The 18731-nt window shown below is 37.4% G+C and overlaps 1 protein-coding gene across 7 annotated transcripts in view; it reads right to left on the reverse strand.

Moving 5' to 3' along the window:
- The window catches only part of CDC42BPA (CDC42 binding protein kinase alpha), a 193859-nt gene that overhangs the window by 126561 nt on the left and 48567 nt on the right, over positions 1-18731 (reverse strand). For all 7 annotated transcript variants that reach the window (XR_012774874.1, XM_075496543.1, XM_075496539.1 and 4 more), the window contains exon 3: positions 3829-3920. Coding sequence is in view for 6 of the 7 variants with exons in the window: in XM_075496543.1 (XP_075352658.1) it covers positions 3829-3920 (92 nt within the window). In the remaining variant the exon portion in view is untranslated. The remainder of the gene's footprint in view (positions 1-3828; positions 3921-18731) is intronic.

The following is an 18731-nucleotide window of genomic DNA, read 5'->3' on the forward strand; positions in this document are numbered from 1 at the left end:
CCACCACACCCACGCAAAAAAAGATCACAAACATAATCATTTTTCTGCAATCACAGCATCTTGGGGGGGGGGGGGGGGGGTGGTGTCTCACTGCTTTATGAAAGTAAATTCTAAAATGTTATTTTGGGACTGTGAAAGAAAACCTGACACTTCAGCAATGAGCAGTCTGACTCAGTTTCTAATTGTAACAAAAAATTCTGAAACATGATTACAGACCCAGGCAATGTTTACACACACAGAGAGGTGTATACTATGTATACAAAGGCCCAAATACACACAGAGTGGTGTTCTGATCTTCTCCCTTCCCCTATGAAGCTGTCAAGACAGAAGAAAGGGTAATCATTCCTGTCTAGTTATCCTGAAGTGTGTTGCTACTGGAATTTCTTAAAATTAGACTTTTAAAGGTTGGGGTTTTTTTAAATTTATATTTTCCTGTGAGCAGCCCAACAAAAAATGATTGGTATGTGCTGATGTAAACATCTTGGTTTAGTCAGATCGGGTGTTTGTCCCCATTCTTTCAACAGTTTTCTGTATTTCCCACAAACAGCAGTACAGTCTGGCATGCTGTCAGACACCTTCTGCCCCAAACTTGGCTACTTGTCTCCAAGGTACATGTCTGCATATTTCCTTTGCTTAAAAAGCAATAGCCTTATAGAGGGAGAAAAAAAAAAAAGGCAAGCTAAAACAGAAGCTATTAAAATCAAAATTAAAAGAAAGAAAAAGAAAAAAGGGAAAATTTATATATATATATATATATATATATATATATGTTTTTGTCTTTTTTTTTAAAAAAGGACTGAGCATTGGTTTTCTTGTTTGTCAAGAGTAGGCAGCCCTCCAGAAACAGGAAGAGGGAATGTTACTGTTCATAACCGGATGCCAAAATTTAGGAGTAACTAACTAGTTCTCAGAACCACAAAATTCATCATCTTTGAAATATCAACAACATAATGACATAACTTTTGCTTGCATAAGCAAGCACTGAACTTTCTTTTTGTTTTTTTTTAAGCAATAATAGAATGAAGTGAAAAATGTGGCATTAGCTAGAACCTTCAATAAGCTGCACTTTTATACTGCTGAGAGACACCGCTAAGAGCTGTTGCCCAGTTGCTTCACCTTTCCTAGCAGCATTCAACTCCCAAGTCTTCTTGTTTAGAGTTGTGTAAATTTTTCAAACCATGCTGCCCGAAGCCAGCACAATGAAACACTTGATGCCCACATCATTAATTTTACTAGGATAATCCTCCTCCTCCAAGCAAAACATCTGTGTTTTCTAGAGACAGCACTCCATCACATAAAATTTTCAGTAAGTAAATGTATGCATGCAGAGGGAAGGGGCATGTCATTAACTGGACAAAAATGAAGCATTCTCAGACTGGCAGCAAGCAGGGTGAGGGGGAAAAAGAAAACTAGGAACAATGAACTCTTATAGTTATAAGGAATTACTAGTTTAAACTACTTTTTGTCTACATCAAACTTGTAAAAACAAAAAGGGAAATATTTCTTGACTATGCAAATTGAAGAAATTGAGTAGCGTAAAATCAAAATAAGAACAAGTCTGAGACTGTGCCAAAGAAAACTTGCACTAACTTTGTAGTCTACAGAATTTCAGAATTATGTTGATTCAGGAGACAAAAATTACTCCTCCCAGTAACCTAGAGCTTGGTCTCATTTATAGTTTGCTGGAAAGAAAATACATTCTTCCAGATTTCTTAATCTGTCTCAGTAAACTACTGTAGTCTACTGAATCATACAAGTATTTTGCAATTTAATATTAATACAGGTTTTGGTGGCTTAAGTAGCAGTAAAATTTGGTGGTCCTTTTTTCAGCCTTGCTCAGATATTTACTAAGTATTTTAAAGGAAAATTAGTAATTTCATACAGAACTTGTTTTCTTAGACAAATGTCTGGGTAGGACTTGAAACTTCTTTAAGCTAGTAAGAGAATTTTAACATATATCCTTGCAAATATTTAGTAAGTCCTACTTTAAGAACACACAAACCCAAACATCTTTACTGAGAGAACTTCAGTTTTCCCCTTACTGAAGATTTTGACAATTAAGTAGAGTCATGCTATCTTTCTCAGATAAGGAATTAGAAAGAAACACTGTTCCTAACAGAGGAGAACTAACCGATTACACAGACTGTGCCTAGAAGAGCATGGGGAAAGTTACGCTCTCACTGTTCATGGGATGATTCACCGCAAAGAAGCTTCCTGAGAAAGAACTACGTTTTTTTTGTGGTTTAGCTGCTGTGGAGTTTGATGCTGATTTAGCAGACAAAAATTACTTCTCTTAAAAACACAAAATAAGACAGGTTTCACATATGATTCTTCTGACAAGAAAGCACCCACATCAGTGATTTTTCTTGCATCTTACACAATCTGTACATGAACCCAGCTGCAACTACTATGGCAGCACTGAGAAAAGCTGATGTTTTAAGCAGAAACATTTACATCAAAACGGAGAATGCAACATTCTCTTTGTGGCAGAGGTTCAGACTAAAGATAAATTATCCATGAGTAACTTCAGCCTTCAGTCTCCTTTATAAAGAAGCATTACTCCAGATGGAGCAAAACCAACCAAAAGTGATAAAGTAGCCAAATAAACACTACTCTTTTATTGTTACTTTTACAGTTGCCTAATGATGATATTTGCATGTAGGCATCATCGGAGTACATACAGTAGTGACTACAGTAAAAAGTCCTGTTCCTTACATACTACCTATAGCAGTCTATTCTTCCATAACCAGACTAGTGAAGACTAATTTTCACACATGATGCAAACATGTAAGTGAACCTGAAACCAACTCTTCTCTGCCACATGCCACAGGGCTTCCAGAGATGCTCTCATACCGAAGAGAATTGGGAAAAAAAAAAAAAAATCCAGTTCCAAAAGCAATGAAGACATCGCTCAGAAAAATCTTTTTCTTATACTTTGGGTTTCAGTTCACTGTATTTTCAGGCAGTATGGAGTACTTTCTGCAGAAGCTTTACATACTATCCCCATCTGTAGTATATTTGGCTATCAAAAATTCAAGGCACTGTTATACATTAGGTTGCTCTTTCTACATACATAGGGTCCTGCATGAAGAAAAAAGTACATGCACCTAATATAAAAAAAGAAAGGGCAAAAAGCTAATGTTTATTTATTCAAGTTTCCTCAACCTATATAATCTGACATGCCTAGTATAAAACCCAGTGATCAACAGCCTTGTTTGATGACTTCAAATAAGAGATGGCTTAATCAGAAGCAGCAAAAAATTGTATAGTTCGATAGCAGTAGGTGACAACTGAAAAAGACACCAACGTTTGCTAAACTCTTTAAAAGAAATACAGGAAAAATATTCAAACATTCATTAAAAATAGGAAATGAAGTGAGAGGAATAGAGAGATTTCTCTGTGTTCTTAGAATGTCAATATCAGTATTTGGCTATTTAAGTTGCTGAAAACTACTTTCAGACTATTTAGTTATTAGGATGATTAGAAATGGCTAGATCTTTCTACCATCAGTAACTCACTGGCCTCCACCTGCTGACTGGAAAGAATTACAGTCAAGCAAATGATTTATCATCAGGCAGTTGAAACATAGTCTTTTAATCCATGTGAACTTGCCTTCTCTCAAAATTTAAAAGAACTAAAAAGAGCTGTCAAAGAATGTATAAATCGAAATGTACTTGCATCAAACATTAGATAGGCCTACAACATCCATTATGCTTAAATAATGTAAAACCCGTACATCAGTATATTGCTATTAACTGTGTCTCATCAGTGCTGCAGATTTGCAAGAGCGTATGCAAACCCTTCCTTCCACCTCCTTCACATACATACCTCCCCAAAGGCTCCTCGACCGATCACCTTCAGGATTTCAAAATCTTCTTTATGTAGTCGCATCTGTTTCACTTTAGATGTAAAAGGTTTGGCTGAAACAAAGGAAAATATCAATCATTTAAAACAAACAAACAAACCAAACCAAAACCAAACAACCAAGAAACAAAAAACTGCACACCAAAAACACAAAAACCAAACAAGGTGGCAGTAACATACAATATATGTAATCAGAGCCCTGAAAACAACAGGCCATTTTACTTATATACCTATATTCCCTAATGTAATATAACAAAGTTTAAAGCTGGAAATAATGACCAGTAAGAACTAAGCCAAAACTGCTGTGAGAGACAGTTTATGAAGTAAGCCTGCTTTTGCTTTTTTTTAATTTTAAGAAAAAAAGGGGGGAAAAAAGAAAAAAAAAGAAAAAAGAAAAAAGAAAAGTCAAGCTGACTATATTTTTCTACAGTTTTTTGAGTTAGACATCCACTACATCTGTGCTATATGTTGTTAACTCTAGTTGCAAAAAGCAAAGTATAATACAATGAGGAGTTCACTTTGGACAATATTAATTTCTCTGCCAAACAGCAAAACAACATTGTATTCAATGAAAAACTAAAATGCTGATGGAATGACGTCTGGAAGGCCAATACTGGCCTAGATGATGTATCATGCAATATTTTTGGAGACCACTTTTTCAAGATAGAGGAAACTTAACAGTTAATTCTTGGCTTCTGGAAGCGAGAACAGTTGTACTCAACATTAACAACATATCCAATGGAAAAACCCCACATATATAAAGTTAAGCTTCATTTCCCTCTCCTTTTTTCCCCTCTTTTATACTATCTTTGAAAACAGTAAGCAAAATAAAGTATTGTCCTCCAGCCAGGTAATCCCAGTGTTCTTTGCAATGAAACAGTATTAGGAGAACTGTTCCCTCTTTCAGCCCCATTCAGCACTACAACTAACCAGTCCATGTTCATTAATACACGCTCTCTGCGTGCACGCAAAACATTCAAGTTACTGATATCTCTACCTCAAAAAACACATAACACAAACTTGGGGGCAAAAAAAGAAAAAACCCGCAACTTTAAATAATCAAGCAGGAAAAGGAGTTCTTTTAAAAATAATTATTTTAAAATCATGTTTAATACTTTACACAAATTAAATCTATTACTAAAACAGAAGCTTCAGTTCATAAAAGTTGCCCACAAAAGAAGGTTGTATAACCCAGTGTACACAGGACTAGAATGGGTCTCAGAAGACGCAAGTTCAATTTCTGGCTCAAAGGCAGTCTTCGTCAATGATCCTAAACAAGTAACTTCAGATACTTCACTCACGGTTTCACGTCTATAAAACAGGGACAGTATTTTTGTAACAGACAAGGCATTGACCATCACATACTTGGATCAAGAAACAACAACAACAAAAAAGCGCAACATAAGGTAGCCATTTTATGTGGTCCACAAACACCTTTTTAGCTGATGCTTTCACGGTACAGGGACTCATCTACGTCCACTTCTGTTTATACAGAGGCTGATGGAATTAGTACAGCTTTATTTGCAGTGAAGACTTGTAACAGGCATCATGTTGCAGAACAATTTGTTGAAAATAAATGTTTCTAAACAGACATGAGAATTGGTTTTCAAAAGGTCCAAAAGCAAATGACACTACATAACAACCAAATTATACCTAAACACATTTAAGAAACCCGATTTGGGTTCTCCTAGAATTCACTATTTTTGCTTTCTAATGTTAGGAACTAAAAAAAAACCAAACCCCAACACCGATATATATAACCCATGATTCAGTTTAGAATTTTGATATTAACACACACCCCTTCAAGGCACTACAAAATCCTTGTCCAAAAGCCTACTGCCTACTATTCAGCAAAGCAATTTTATGAACTGAGTCAAGACACAAGCTACCTGTATTTTTAATACCTAAAAAAACCCACAAAACTTTTTTGTCCCAGTCCTTAAGTTAGCATTGTAAATCACATCTGAAAAACAACGACGCAAAAATGCAGGGTCTTATGTTTCTCCTGTTAAGCAGTACAGCACACCTCTATTGATGTTAGTGGTACAATGGATGAAATCCTTTAAAAGTCGCAGAGGTTGCAAAGTCTGAACTTAGTCAGTTTTTCTAAAATTCCTCAGATGCCAGGAATCAATTCTCTACCAGGACTTACATTTGTTACAACTACGGGAACATCAGTTTATGCTTAAAAAAATTAGGTTTTAGGTCCAAATAGTAAAGATGCAGTCATATGACACTGAGATTTTGACTTATTTTAGTGGTATTTTTACTTTAAATTTATTATAAATTTATTCAAAATATTTAATTGTACAATTAAAATACAGATATACTTTTAAAATGTAATTTAAAAAGAAGCATTTTACTCAAGTTCACAGAGATTCCCCAAATTTTCAATTAATCTTTTATACCTTAGAAGAAAGGTCTTGCAATTGGAAAAATAAGTGACAACAAAATGTACTGCCTTACTGGGACAGCCTCAGCTGTACTGCACCAAGTGATTTAATACAAATATTAATACTGATGAATACTACTGAACAAATTAAAACAAGCCATTAAAGCCTTTTAACTTGAAAAACAACTGATTGAAAACAAACGTGTAGTTCTCGAACATTTTTTGACCATTATAGGCCTGGCTAGAGTACAAGGCAAAATATCTTGCTAACAAGCAACAGCATAGCTGTTTAAACCACAAAACTCTTCCTCACTTTATATTGTAAGGAAAGGCCTGTCATTCTTTAATTATTACATTTTGGAATCTTCCAGGGTTCCCATAGGGACACTGGAAAAATAAACAGCATTATAACTACTTCAGTAAAATACAGCCGACAAAAATAGGTTTGGATTAGGTTTAACGATTTGTAGTATCAGTGTTAGTGGAAAAGTTTGTAAACCCTTCTCTTTAAATTTTTTATCACCTCTAGCAACAGACATGTCAATGTATAGCCAAGCACTTTTATGAAGAAAGATACAATCCAAGAAAAGAAAAAAAAAAAAAGAAAGAAAGAGAGAATTGCCCTAGGAATGTGCTTCAAATAGCTTGTTCCAAAAAAGGTCAATTTGCTTTATCATCAATGTTGTTTGTCTGCTGTGCAAACATCTGCTGTTCTTGTGGCAACCGCAATCTTAAGTACAGAAAACTTGGCCTGGCCAAGGGTCTTGGAAGGCATATCTTCAGACAGCCGTTTCATACATCCAGCTTTCCAGACTATGAGGTTAACAGGCAGACTTTTTGCAACTAGTTTGGCAATGTCATATGAGCTGTTATAAAGACAGCAAACTCTAAGGTCAGGGAACGGTTTTCAAAATGCGATGTGCTCAAAGGGGTCCCTGCAATGCAGCTCTTAAAACATACAGGTACACAGCCCTCCCCTGTTTACATCCCCATCCCCCTAAACAGAATCATCATGAAGCTAACAGAAAATACCACCCTCTTTTTTCAGAAGGAGCTGCAGTTTCCTTGTTCCTTGATACCAGAATGACACACTGTCTTTGCAGCTTTTCAAGAGCAAAAGGCAACGTGCACATTTCTGTTGGTACTTCATTCAACCTACAGAAATACACAGAGGGAGAGCTGATTTTTTTCCACGCACACCTCTCTTTTCAAGGTTGCTAGCCATGTGTGATACAGATTAGGGACCAGCAGTTTGCTGTGCCAAATCCAATTCTTCCTCCTCCGAACCAGAGGGTAAGTGTGGGCAGCAAGTCCCCTGGCTCCTCCTGGATTTTTAACTCAGCAGGAACTGAAGTTCATTATATAAAACTCAAATTTGCCAGTATGTTCTCTATGGCCACAAGCTGACAAGTCCATAGAGTCGGTGGAGGAGGTTACTCTGAAAAATATTCTATGTTGCTATCAATCACCGTGGAGGAGATGGATAGGCAAGACTTTACCTATAAAAACTGTTCTACAAAAATATTAGCCACCCGACCTGGCCAATACTTCTGATCTTACCCTGCCTGGGAAAACTGCACCACCACCCTCCTGGCAAAATTTCTTGCACTTATTCAATCAGTTACACGTGGCAAGAAAAACCAATCTCCCAATTCAGCCTCAGGGGTAACCAATGTACTGAAGTAGTAAGCTCAGCTGTTTTTTCAAGCAAGGTGAACCTGTCATGACTATTCCTTCAAGTTATTTAAGTCTCTGTGGGTCTTTCCCCACATTTTATGTTCTAGGCATTCATTCTATTTATGCTTATAATGCATTCAAACAATAAAAATCAGTAAAAGGAGAATTCCACAAGCGTTTGAAATTTAAATTTTTTTCCAGTGGAAATTTGACTAGAACTTCACCTGAAGTAACAGGTTAAGCACACAGAAAAACAGTCAGCAGGACTGCAGCTGCCAAGCCAGGCATACAGAGGAGCATACGACCTACCCCCCAGCCCTGAAAAGGGAGGATTTTATTACAATTACAACAACTGTCCAGCAGAATAGAGGCAAAACAATGGGTTCTGCAGTAGTGACATTGAGCTCCAACAGTCTGTTGATCATATTTATGAGGTGGAAGCAGTTACTAGCATTACTTACAGCACATTTAATACCAAGGGGTTTAATTTTTCAACTCTTGGAGATAAAAGTCCATCTCCTGAAGAGCTGACACAGGGAGGACAGTGGCATCGTTGATAATCACAGCACTAAACTGTACTGGGTTATACACGTGATACCAAACAACATCAAAATAATACAACAGCAGTATTGGATGCTTTATTTGCAAAGTTAGTCTCATGCTCCTGCCTTGCTCTCACTCCCTCCAGCTCCCAGTCTCTGTCTGCAGAGTTTGGGCAGGGCTAGCCCTGAAATTCAGATTTTTCAGGGCTAACCTGCTGGCTGCAGGGGAGGGGGAGCTCGAGGTGAGCTCCTTCCCCCTCCCTCACCTGCTAGTGCCCCTTTCCCTCCCCAGCAGAACACTGCAGCGAACCAGGCGTAGGCATGGGCTGAAATTAAACCCAAGTGAGATGAAGATCATATTGACTGTTTAAAGAAAGTGCTGCAGACTTGGAGTAGCAATTGAAAAAGGGTCCCCACAACTGGATTTAAATAGAAAACAAAACAGAACAGGACAGCGTCTAGGAATTCCTCTTGGTGCCTCACTGATGCCATAGCTGCTTTTTGGATAAACGGGCTGGCAAACTCTGCTCAGATGGAAGACTCTATCCTCGACTGGCAGGTCTCAGTAAGATATCCATTTCTTACTTCCCAAAGGAATTACAAAATGTGCTTCCTTAGTGATCCAGGTATCACACAGCAAACCCAGCTTTCTGCCCACTGCATTGTTCAATGTAAAATACCACGTCAAGCCAAAGATAAAGAAATTAAAAGCTGTATCCACCAGAATTGTCAACGGCAATGGTGAAAGTTCATTATGAAGGAAATAGATTGGAAAAGAAAACAACCACCATGGGAAACTAGCTGCTTGCCATTTCAAGACAAAGCCCGCTTTCCTTCACTAGTTAAAAATAATTACAAAAATATATACAGAGCTTTCCCATGTAAAGGAGAAAAACCACATAACCTAAGAGACTGTCACTTAGCTGAACACCAGAAGGCTCTCCAATTCTTCCTAACGCTGTCCTTAAAAAAAAAAAAAAAAAAGAAAAAATTTTAAAAAGAACAAAGCAGAATAATAGATCAATAGCTTTGTTTTTAAAAGCATTCTGCAGTTTCGAAATTGCTGTTAAATTCCTGGAAGGAATTTAACAAGTGTTTTTATTTTACAGGCTCAGCCCAAACCCAAAGTATTTATTTTCCACTGGCTTCTATCATCTGTGATTATGAAATGTGTAAATAGCATTTTTGAGTTAAGATAGACCAAAACTGGAGGTTTCAAAAAACTCCAGAAAGGAGGTGTGAAAGAATAGTCCTCCCAAAATAAACAGTCTTTCTCAAAACAAAGGAGAAATAATTGACAATCCGCAAGGCAGAGCTGCTTAAAGCCTAATTTAATTGAGAGGAGATGGAAAAGAAATCTCTCCTCTCCACCCACCTAAGATCGGCAAAACAGCACAAGAAAGCTTTGTTGCAGTTTCTGCCAACTCTCTGGAGGAAACTGGGGGCAAAACACTGTAGTCGACAGTGATAGCAGCTGAACCACAGAACATTAGTTAAGGTAATGTAAGAAATATAAGCCACAAATACCCTTCTCAGTTTTAACAGTTAAGATTCAGTTTTCACTCCCTCAGAACATTTTTAACATGTTTTTCCCGATGAACAGTTAAGTGCCAACATCTGTAAGTACAAGTTAAGAATCTGGCATTTTCCAAGAATGAGAAGCATGTCCACAAATTCCGGTACTATGGTATAGACAGACACAGTATTCTGGATCCTATTCATCTTGGGAAAAAAAAAAAAAAGTAATCTGTTCTCATCTAGGTCAAGTGGAGATCATCCAGCCATCTTTGGCTACAGCTACCACAAAAGATTCTTCAACAGGAACTTTAAAATCAAAGAGAGAAATAAAATATCTTTCCCAAACATACAAGAGTAGTTCTGTTTTTTCCCTCCCCAGACTCAGATGAAAAATAATCCCTGCATTCATGAAACACCCACTGCAGATCTGGGCAACACTTCCATACCACATCAAGATATGGCCATTATTTTTTTCTATTACCATTCTTTCTCATCGCAAGAATTTCAGTAAACCACCCTATGTTTAAATATTATTATACTAGCAGCAAAGTAATATATTGAACTTTAATTTGTCCTGCTGTGCACTGGAATTCTGATGCAATTCTTGTAGCACAGTCAGTAAAATCTTTACTATAGGACTCCCATTCTACCTAGCAAAGAGGGTGGAAATGCTCTGGGAGGAAATCAAGATCACACAGAAAAAAAGTTTTGTGATATTTAGAAAACCTGAAAGGCTAACACAGGAGAAGGAGAAAGGTGGTCTTACGCTTATAAAGCAGAATGCTGCTTAGACTCCATCCCTCACGCTGTCACAGAGCTGGAGACAAGTCAATTAAAAATACACTTCTGACAGTCAAGCTTAAACTTTGCATTCCTCAATATTTGACAGGTAATTCAATATACTGGTCTTTGCCAAAAAATGCTGGATGTTTAAGCTCTAAATAAAATCAATCAGACCTGTGTTTAGAATTACTAAATGTTCTGAAAAATCAAAGTAAACCAGGCATCAAAAATGAATACTTTAAGTAAAATTCTTACTCCCTCAATGCATTATTTGTTATTATGTAAAATAGAGATATCACCATCTAATCTGACTAGGCTCTTGAAAAATCCTATCTTACTGTTTGTGAAAGATTGTGTGTTGATGAATATCAGAGAAAAAAAAATTGAATATTATGCAATAAACAAAGAGCATACAACCACATAGCAAATTTCGGGGGGGATGGATGACTGCCTGTCAAGTAACAGCTCTCCGCTCTGAAGAACAGGTATTTTGTGACCACAATGGAAGCCTGTAATATGTACTCTCTCAATGTAGTTGTGGAGGCATCATTAATTCTGTCATTTCCTTTGTTCTGCATTTATGGTTTTGCATCCTTAATTAAAGAATTGTTCAATATATATTTTATTTATAATTCAAATAACCCTCTCATTTAAAAAATAAAAATTAATCCTCTCTAGAAATTCTGCTACATAGTTTAATAATATAGAAGTGTTTTACCAGAAGAAAGCTAGAGACTTTGGTGAACAGAACACAGGCATCTAGTACGTGATCCTCACTGACTAAAGGATCAGTGCTGCAGGTTGTCGCTTTTGCATGGGCCAGCACTAACGAAGACCCCTGCCCAGTTTCCCGGGTATTTCACAGCACTTTAGGGATCTCCTGTTCCATTTCTGAAGCTAAAGAAAGAAGGATTTTAAGGGATACTCAAACATCTGTCTAATATTGCAGCCTGCCTTAACAATCCCTTCTCTTGCCTCTCACAAATACATGATGCAGTTTCACCTCTTCCCTGCTGTGACTCCTCATCCAAATGCCTTCCTTCTCAACTATTCGCTCCTAACCTCTCCCACAAGACTCGTCATCCAGTATCACTCTGCCCTGTCCCCACACAGTTTTGCCACCACAGCCTCCTCAGTTTTCTCCACATCTGTACCTCGCCTGCTTCTTACATCGATCTGCTTTTATCACCCCCATCCCATTGCCCTGCTGGTCACAGAAGACGCCATCTGAGCAAAGTTCTGCTAGTTCTCTAATTTCCTACTTTTCCTTTAAAACTCTGGACTACCCAGCTGGAGTCTCTTCCAAAGTCCCAGTTTCAGTGATGATGCCCTGCCACTATCCTTTCTCAAATTCCCTGATGCATTTCCTTTCTCCTTTTACCACCACTAGTCTTGAGTGCCTTTAACTTTCATTAAATTGTGACTAACAGCAAGGACTTGAGCTATACAATATCAGCCTGCCTTCCTTTTACTTTAGAATTCTAATTAAAAGGAAAAACTGTCTTTACAGTCATCTACATAAAAGCAAATATACTGAGGTCAGACATTTGATTTTTCGATGATACTGAAAGTTTCATTACATCTTATGTGAGCAACTAACATTTTTCATTTTTGAGGGGAAAAAAAAGCTGCAAGATCTCTGTAAAACTGAAAGCTCTTTTAATCTCTTTTAATTAGTTAAAGGATATGCTCTAAACCTTGTGAGAAGGGGGATAAGCAGACTCTCCACAAGCTCTCCTCCTCTAAAATGACTCGTTTGTGTAGCCATGTATTCTTAGCATATACTTACACTCAGAACTTGCCAAAATGCACACCTGTCAAGTCTCACGCAGCACATGAATCATTTGAGTCCTGTCTCTCACTCCTCCATCATGGTGCATTTACCCCCAAATTCACTGCAAATCATTGCAGACACTTCCCAGCAAGCCGCAAGGGCCTCAGAGCAGAAGGCTAGTAATGCAGCCGAGCTCTAACAGCAGGCAAATTCTGCTGCAGGATGTCGCAGGCAAGCGCCCACCATGTGAACTGACATATCATGCAACAATATACTTTGCTTCCTCTTTAAAAGCATGGCATAAACTTGCTCATAAGCACTTCATATACAGCAGGCTTCACTGACACTATTGTTTATATTTGCATTGCAACAGATCTCGAAGTCCCGGTCAGGACTGGAGAACTCCGGGTACTGAATATCATATGAATGCACACAATTACACTCCTAATTCTGCCTTTATGGACAACACGTTTGAAATGAAAGATGTTATATGAAGTCCTGCATTCATGATCTATACCTGACATTAAATTGAAGTTCAAACATTAAAATAAAGTTCAAAATTCATAAAAGCAAGAATTACTTTGATAGAACGTATGTCAAATGGAAATATTAAAAACTATAGTAAGAACTTAATATTGAGAGAAGGAATTTCACCTAGGTTAAAATAATACAGGTTTGCCAGTCATATTTTTAATTTTCTTTAGAATTAACTACTCATTGTCATTAGATGTACTTTTAAAATAGCATTTGTGATCCAAATAAATAAAGCATGATTTTTGAACACTGCCTGCATTAGTTTTATACTGTCTGGTATATCCTATGGGTTACTCTGAAATTAGTAAAAATAAGAAAATAGATCGTATTGCCCTTCATTAATACGTCACAGTAAAATGCTACTTCTGAGTGTTAAGCCACTATAAGTGCAATGAAAAACAAAGATACACTACTGCAGTCTCTACAACCGCTTTTTACTCAAATTTCAAGTTCCCAGTCACAAAAGAAGAAAACAAAACACCCTTCCTATGGCCACAGAAATTTTTCCACCTCCACAGCTTAAGCTTCCACTCCACAGACACCTCATAGCATTTTAATGCCATCACCCTATATTATTTCTGCTGTAAGAACTGCAAACTACTCATTTGCTTGCTCCTCGTATTCAAGCTCAGCAATGCAATTGAACATGTTCTTTATTGTCTCGGGTTTTTGCACTGACAAAATTATAAAAAGACAGTAATTCTAAAAAATGTGATGTTAAGTCATGTTTCAAGAACTCTCCTCAGTTTCACTACATTTTAGGAAATCATGACTATAACAATATTCCTTTATTAAACTAACAGCACTCCTTAAAGATCCTTTAAGATCTTAGAACTTCAGCACTCTTTCAGAGTTACCTTAAAACTAACGTAATTAAAATTAAAAAATAATTAATCATTTGAAAGTTCAGTGCCATTAGAATGTAAATTGCCTATAATAAACTTGATTTGGCCACTTGAGAATAAAGACCATATCATAATGCTTAAGTACCTAACCATGCACCAGATCCGGCACTCTATTTCTCAACTACAATCATCTTCACTTTCTTCCTGATTAAGTGATCACTGTAAAATAACACTGATTAAGATCTTTTTATTTTGACCGCATTTCACCTCATGGCAACTTTAATCATTCAGTCTTCAGTGCAGTTGAATCACTAAAATCTGCTACTACTTCAAAAAAAGATCAACGATCCCCATTAATATAAATCAAACTTTCAACAGAATCTTGACTTTGAATATAACAAATATACTTCCCAACACCTGTAACTACCCCACAACATACATTTTCTGTAAGCAGCAAGTCCCCACATAAACCACGTACATCTGTGCGCGTGTGCACGTGCGTAACAGATTCTTGCACCACAGCCCTTTTTGCTTTGATCCACCCCTCCTTTGTATCACCAAAGATGTAGTAAAGAGTAATTCTACAACCCAGATCACTGATGGATCAAATTCTTTATGAAACCAAAGAGAAACTTTAAATCTTTTTTTATTCAGTTTCTCTGTTCAGTTTTTAGGCCCCCTTATGCTTATATTACCCAAATATAAAAAGGTTTTCAAACCACCCTTTAAGGGCATATTGTTTCAAATTAAGCCTTCAGAGTTCCTAATGAATCAAGAGAAGGGATTCACTAAGCAGTACATCTGAACGGACTTTTGTGCTACTGAGCACATCATCTATTTCAGTGTTCCCGTTGATATCAAGTCAGAAATAAGAGAGACCTCAAAACCACGAACTCTTGCATGCATGTATTTGCCAGGCTGAGCCTAAATTAAGAGTCTTTTGAGTCTTATTCCCTATAGTAACACAGAGTTGTATTGCTGTATGCCTGTTATTATAGGCTACATAGACTAAAGTGTTTATTACTGCATTGATTAAAAGCATTTTTTTAATGACAATACAATAATTTTATAACAAGATACAATTATTTGGTTTTATTTATCAGCTTAAGATAAAAAGACGAGGCAGCAAGTGAAATTAACATTCTTCCTGTAAACCAAGGATTAAGAGTTTCCATTTCAAACTATAACCTAATCAAAGAGATGACTGAGTGTCAATACAAACTGTTCTTCATCTTCAAGTTCTAGACTTTTTTTACAGAATTTTGTATGCTTTCTTCCCCCAGATGTGGACAGGAGAAGTGGTCTTGTATGCATCCGATGCACTGGAGAAGAAATGTTTCGCAAGCTGTGATACTAAATGCATAAAATATTCACTGAGTTCTGAAAATTCTTTGAATGCTTTTACCCAAGTTTTATCTCAAAAGTTTTGTTTACTAGAAACTTGAAAGGAAAAGCCATGGCAAGACACAGCACACACAAACAAGTTTGAGATAAGTCATGGGATAATAAGGAAGTTGGACACGTTTTCAGAAGAGCACAGAACACAAATTCATTAACTTATATACAAACGCAGCAGTTTTCAGGAGAGAGAGTACTCCGTTACCTCAATAAAGCAACCACACTTCAGAACTAGGTAACATACACAAATTTTAGTTAGTGCTTGTAATTTTTAAATATTATCAATCTAGCTACTTCATATAAATATTTAAATGGAAACTGCACTCTAATAAAAATGGATTCCAGTTACAGGTAATAAAACATTTCGAGTCATAATTAAGTCATAAGCAAAATGAATGCTAGGAATTCTTGACTTTTCACTCTGGAATTAGTTTACAGAAGGTTTGTTCTACGAAAAAAGTACTTGTAGGGAGGTGAATTCATAGCTCACTTTTCCAAATGTCACCTTCTTCCACAGATGACAAAAGAGCAAGTTAAGTAGTTCACAGTAAAATGCAAGCAAACATAAATTATCCATACTAAAAAGAAATGTTTATGTTCCACATTATATGACTAAACCCATTTTGCTAATTATTTCATCATCTCTCCCTGTTCAGCAAGAGTCCCCAGTTCAAACACCTGGTCATGACACCTCTTCTTCCTCCAGGCTTTAGTCAGTGTTCTTGAGCAACATATTAAACTAGTGCAAGCTTAATAGCGTGAAAGATGGTCAAAACTTTCTGAAATCCGAATCCTACAAATTCTTAACACTTATCCATATGAAAACAGTACCAAAACACTATTACTAGAAAATGAAGATTAGTCATAATGAAGCATCAAATGTGTATTTGGAATTAGTTATATTTGAAGGTATGGGTCATAAGTGTACCCATCCATATAATTGCCCAATAGAGCTTGTTATTTTTAAACCATTCTTGACAAATGGGTCAAGTCCTAGGTCAAACCTAGATTACTTCCATAATAACACACTGCACTCCCTAACTACTGCGAAAAACATGAGAACTGTAACTTTCCCCTCCCACACTCTGAACACTGTTTTTTTCTGATCTCAAATCCTTAGAAAAGTGTGGCAACTCCTGCTCTTATTAACACCTATTTTTAGATTGTTACTCTGTATTTACTCAAAACTTTCCAAAAGTTTTAGCTTGGCTTCACAGCATTGCTCATTTAAAAAAAAAAAAAAAAGAAAAAAAAAGAGACAACCAACCAAAAAAAAAACCCACCAAAAAAACCCACCACCACCTGCATTTGTTGTTCTTTCTCAAATTCTCTAGTTATATCTTAGCAAATAAAACTGATTACTGAAACGAAATGTAATATTCTTAAGCCTATATTATGTCAAACATAAGGGAAAAATTAGCATTCATATGCAACACATGCAAGAATTCAAAATGCATTTCCCCCCAACAACTCAGATTAAAGGTATGAACAGTGGATGAGTTGAAATACCTATCTACACCTCGCCAACTTTCTACTCTATACTGATACTTCTTTCCACTCAAATCTTTCTCTATTTATCATAAAAATATAATACTCAACTGATTGTTTAAATATTCTCAGTTTATCTCAAAGTGCATTAAAAAAAAAAAAAAATCTGTACAATAAGAAACACAGACCTGGAAAACCTGAATTCCGTCCAGATATAGTAACTACTGTAAGCAACTTTAGCAACATTCATTCAGAGGAAATGGGCTGCTTATCTAACTGCCTAAGTGGAAAGGACTCTTTCATACAATAAAGTATTTTGGGATTACTTTCTTGGTATTTTTTCAAATAACGATGGCACATAAATTAAAAATTTTACATACAGCAGCAAACGGAAGGCTGGTATTTACAATAGCCATTGTGTACATTTTTTACAGCTAGTCCATAAAAAGCAAACAAACCAGAAGGGCAGAACACAGTCCTCAAAGAATTCTTTGAGGTGGTATTCAGAAACATTTAGTTTTCATCCTCTAGATTTACAATTGCTCTCAGACAGACCTGGATTTATTTTTAAATTAATAATTTTGAATAAGCACCATCACCACCAACAAAACCTTTTACACTTAAATATCACAGAATCACAGAATCGTATAGGTTGGAAAAGACCTTTAAGATCATCGAGTCCAACCGTAAACCTAACACTACCAAGACCACCACTACACCATGCCCCTAAGCACCTCATCCAAATGGCTTTTAAATACCTCCAGGGATGGTGACTCCACCACCTCTCTGGGCAGCCTGGTCCAATGCTTGACAACCCTTTCAGTGAAGTAAAATTTCCTAGTATCCAGTCCAAACCTCCCCTGGTGCAACTTGAGGCCATTTCCTCTCGTCCTATCACTTGTTACCTGGGAGAAGAGACCGACCCCCACCTCTCTACAGCCTCCTTTCAGGTAGTTGTAGAGAGCGATAAGGTCTCTCCTCAGCCTCCTTTTCTCCAGGCTAAACAATCCCAGTTCCCTCAGCCGCTCCTCATCAGACTTGTTCTCCAGACCCTTCCCTGGCTTCATTGCCCTTCTCTGGACACGCTCCAGCACCCCAATGTCTCTCTTGTAGTGGGGGGCCCAAAACTGAACACAGTATTCGAGGTGTGGCCTCACCAGTGCCCAGTACAGGGGCACGATCACTTCCCTAGTCCTGCTGGCCACACCATTTCTGATACAAGCCAGGACGCCACTGGCTTTCTTGGCCACCTGGGCACACTGCTGGCTCATATTCAGGTGGCTGTCAACCAACACCCCCAGGTCCTTTTCTGCCGGGCAGCTTTCCAGCCACTCTTCCCCAAGCCTGTAGTGTTGCATGGGGTTGTTGTGGCCCAAGTGCAGGAACTATAAGCAGGAACATATACCTGAACTACTGTCAGGAGAGTGACACAGAGACGAAAGAAGCACCACTCCCACCATCACAGTGCATGTCCGAATCCAGGTCTCCTCATAACTTCTACCCATCACCTGACTTGAACGAGATATGACTAAACAGAAGATGTTTCAAAGACAATTCACTTTTTGCATGCTCTGCAAAACTAAGTGGGTGGCAGGAGAGACTCCTAAGCCCACGCAGCCTGCAACAGCATCCCCTTGCTGCTTAAACCCAGGGAAATACCCTGGGAAGCAGACAGGGGGGTGGGAGCAGACACTTTCCCGTACGGGTGCTGTAATTGCAACAAAACCTTTAACTCAGGGACTCCAATCAACCACAAGGCACAATTAACAGGAAACCAAGCTTTATTAGTCACTTCTGCTCACAAAATTACTTCTGGGGGTTTGTTGTTTTTCTGTTTTCTGGTTTGTTGGTTTTGGGGGGGGGGGTTTGGTTTTTTTTGTTGTTGATTTTTTTTGTTTGTTTTTGTTTTGTTTTTT

This window comes from Mycteria americana, chromosome 3 (assembly GCF_035582795.1).
Source record: "Mycteria americana isolate JAX WOST 10 ecotype Jacksonville Zoo and Gardens chromosome 3, USCA_MyAme_1.0, whole genome shotgun sequence".
Classification (NCBI taxonomy): Eukaryota; Metazoa; Chordata; class Aves; order Ciconiiformes; family Ciconiidae; genus Mycteria; species Mycteria americana.